At 44.5% G+C, this 2,500-nt stretch overlaps 1 protein-coding gene across 2 annotated transcripts in view; it reads left to right on the top strand.

Moving 5' to 3' along the window:
• l3mbtl3 (L3MBTL histone methyl-lysine binding protein 3) overlaps positions 1-2,500 on the top strand; it is a 37,937-nt gene that overhangs the window by 5,506 nt on the left and 29,931 nt on the right. For both annotated transcript variants that reach the window (XM_035529227.1, XM_035529226.1), the window contains one exon: positions 2,405-2,500. This exon is cut by the window's right edge and continues 49 nt beyond it. In XM_035529227.1, coding sequence (XP_035385120.1) covers positions 2,405-2,500 — 96 coding nt within the window. The remainder of the gene's footprint in view (positions 1-2,404) is intronic.

The raw sequence follows: 2,500 nt of genomic DNA on the forward strand, positions 1-2,500 counted from the left end.
TCTGGCCGATACGGTCACACTCCACAGCTGGCTGCTTTAGTATCGAGGGTGTGGAGTGTAGAGGTCCTGGGGTATAGAGTTGTAGTCCTGGCTGTAGAGATGTGGTGTCTCTGAGTTTAGAATTGTTTTTTATATCACGCTTTGTACAACAGGAATTGTCACAAAACAGCATTACAAACGTCCAAGTCCAAGCCCCCAGTGAGCAAGCCAAGGGCGACAGTGGTGAAGAAAAACTCCCTAGAGCAAGAGGAAGAAACCTTGAGAGGAACCAAGACCCAAAGGGGGGGGCGTGTCCTCTGAGAGATGTTCCAGGGTCCTTTTGAGTGGTTCTTATAGTTAACTCAGCATCTCCGGTTACAGAATGCTGCATGTTCTCATTGTCTTCACTTCAAGCTCAGGCCTTTTTATGTTTAATGTGTTTATTTATCATGACCTCTTGCAAAGAGGTCTGTAAATGTAGGCATATTAACAATGGGCAACTGTGTTAGTGCATCTAGGTAGACTGCATTTCTACACCTGCCTCCTAGATGTTGCTGTGTCTGTCTGTCTGTCTATCTGTCTATCTGTCTATCTATCTATCTGTCTATCTATCTATCTATCTATCTATCTATCTATCTATCTATCTATCTATCTATCTATCTATCTATCTATCTATCTATCTATCTATCTATCTATCTATCTATCTATCTATCTATCTATCTATCTATCTATCTATCTATCTATCTATCTATCTCACACACACACACACACACACACAAGGCTCATACCCGGTCTCAGTTAACGCAGTAGCTGCAGTAACATGCCCCAATAATAGCACAAAACTATAACCTTTTCACTACAAGAATAAACTATTTATTCATTCATTCATTTTACACAGACACTGGCAAAATACACTACTAGGCTACCCATATGGCAAATGTTTGGATCTTTAGGAATATTGGTTAGGCGTGTGCATTAATAACACATTTAGTGTGAATTAGATCCTGTAAAGCAGGAATATGGCTGTGGTGTTGAACATATGTGGCAGGTAGCCATCAAACCATAAAGGATCTCGGTCATCCTCAGTACATCTGAGTTCCTGGGGAGAGCCTTAATATGTTATATAGACTAGGCTGTAATCTCTTGAAGGCCATTTTACTATTTTGTAGCTCCATAGTAGACTTTGGAGCCTAGAAAGTGTGGTCAGTAGGAGGTCCTTGTCAGATGGTTGTATTTAGTAGGGTGTGTTCCTTGGTAGGCTATGCTCATTACAAGACTACCTCCTAAGTTCTTAAAAGATCTATGTACTGTAGGAGGTCTGTGGTCTTCAGGAGGTCTAGTCCACATCTCTAGTGCCACCCCAGGGTCTAGTCCACATCTCCAGTACCAGCCCAGGGTCTAGTCCACATCTCCAGTACCAGCCCAGGGTCTAGTCCACATCTCCAGTGCCAGCCCAGGGTCTAGTCCACATCTCCAGTGCCAGCCCAGGGTCTAGTCCACATCTCCAGTGCCAGCCCAGGGTCTAGTCCACATCTCCAGCTCGTACTTTGTTATACGCTTGTAATTTTCCTCGAAGAGGCTCTTGGTTCTTTTCCCAACTTCCCATCATCCTTGTTCTCATTCCCTAATGATACTGACCCAGGGCATTCGTAAACTTCCTGTAACGACTGTAGTGCAAGAGCTGAGGGGTTCACCATGACGGAGGCTTTGGAAAGGCCCACAAAAGTCATCAGTAGATCCTTCCTTGCAGTTGGCATGCAGCAGAGGTGTATGGCAGGTCGGTTCTTCCTGAAGCCAGACTAGGATTCTGGGAGGAGATCCTCAGCGATCTTTGCTAGGATCTTAGCAGGAGCAATAGGCTTCTGCTGTGGCAATATCGTCCTTGTCTTTAACCGTAGTCAGAGTAAACAGTGTCCATGTTCTTGCCTCCACAGTTCAGGCATGAACAGGAAGTCCAGTCAGGTGCAAATGTAGCCTCGGTGAGCATTTAATATTTTTTTTGCCTTTCTGTATTTTTATCTTTTGTTTATATGGTTTAATATGGTATAATAAATGCAGAGGATGGGTTTCTTGGATAACCACTCCTGTAGAAACTTCAGAGCACAATAAACCTGTGTGTGAGACGCAGGGTTGTGAAGCTCCTCGGCTAACGTGTGGGCTAGCTGGTTAAGATAAGCTTCACAATGTTCACTTTAGCTTTGAGTAAATTTTGTCTGGTCATTTGTGAAGGCGGAACTATGCATTCCATGTACACACACACACACACACACACACACACACACACACATTATGGATAAAAGCCTATAAATGCAAGCTTAAATACACAAACCCCGTTAGTCACAAGTGACTGCTCATTTAAAGAGATGCATGCAGACCTGTAAAGCAGCTCGAACTAGTTTCCTAGTTCCCAGTTTTGGTTTCACAGCTCTGTCGGAGGAGGTGCCAGAGGAACGGCCATGGGCGCAGCGCGGCCTCGTGTGCGTGCGCTGCAACAGGAAGGGATCTGCTGTCGACTTCCTGT

Source organism: Electrophorus electricus, chromosome 8 (assembly GCF_013358815.1).
Source record: "Electrophorus electricus isolate fEleEle1 chromosome 8, fEleEle1.pri, whole genome shotgun sequence".
Lineage (NCBI taxonomy): Eukaryota > Metazoa > Chordata > Actinopteri > Gymnotiformes > Gymnotidae > Electrophorus > Electrophorus electricus.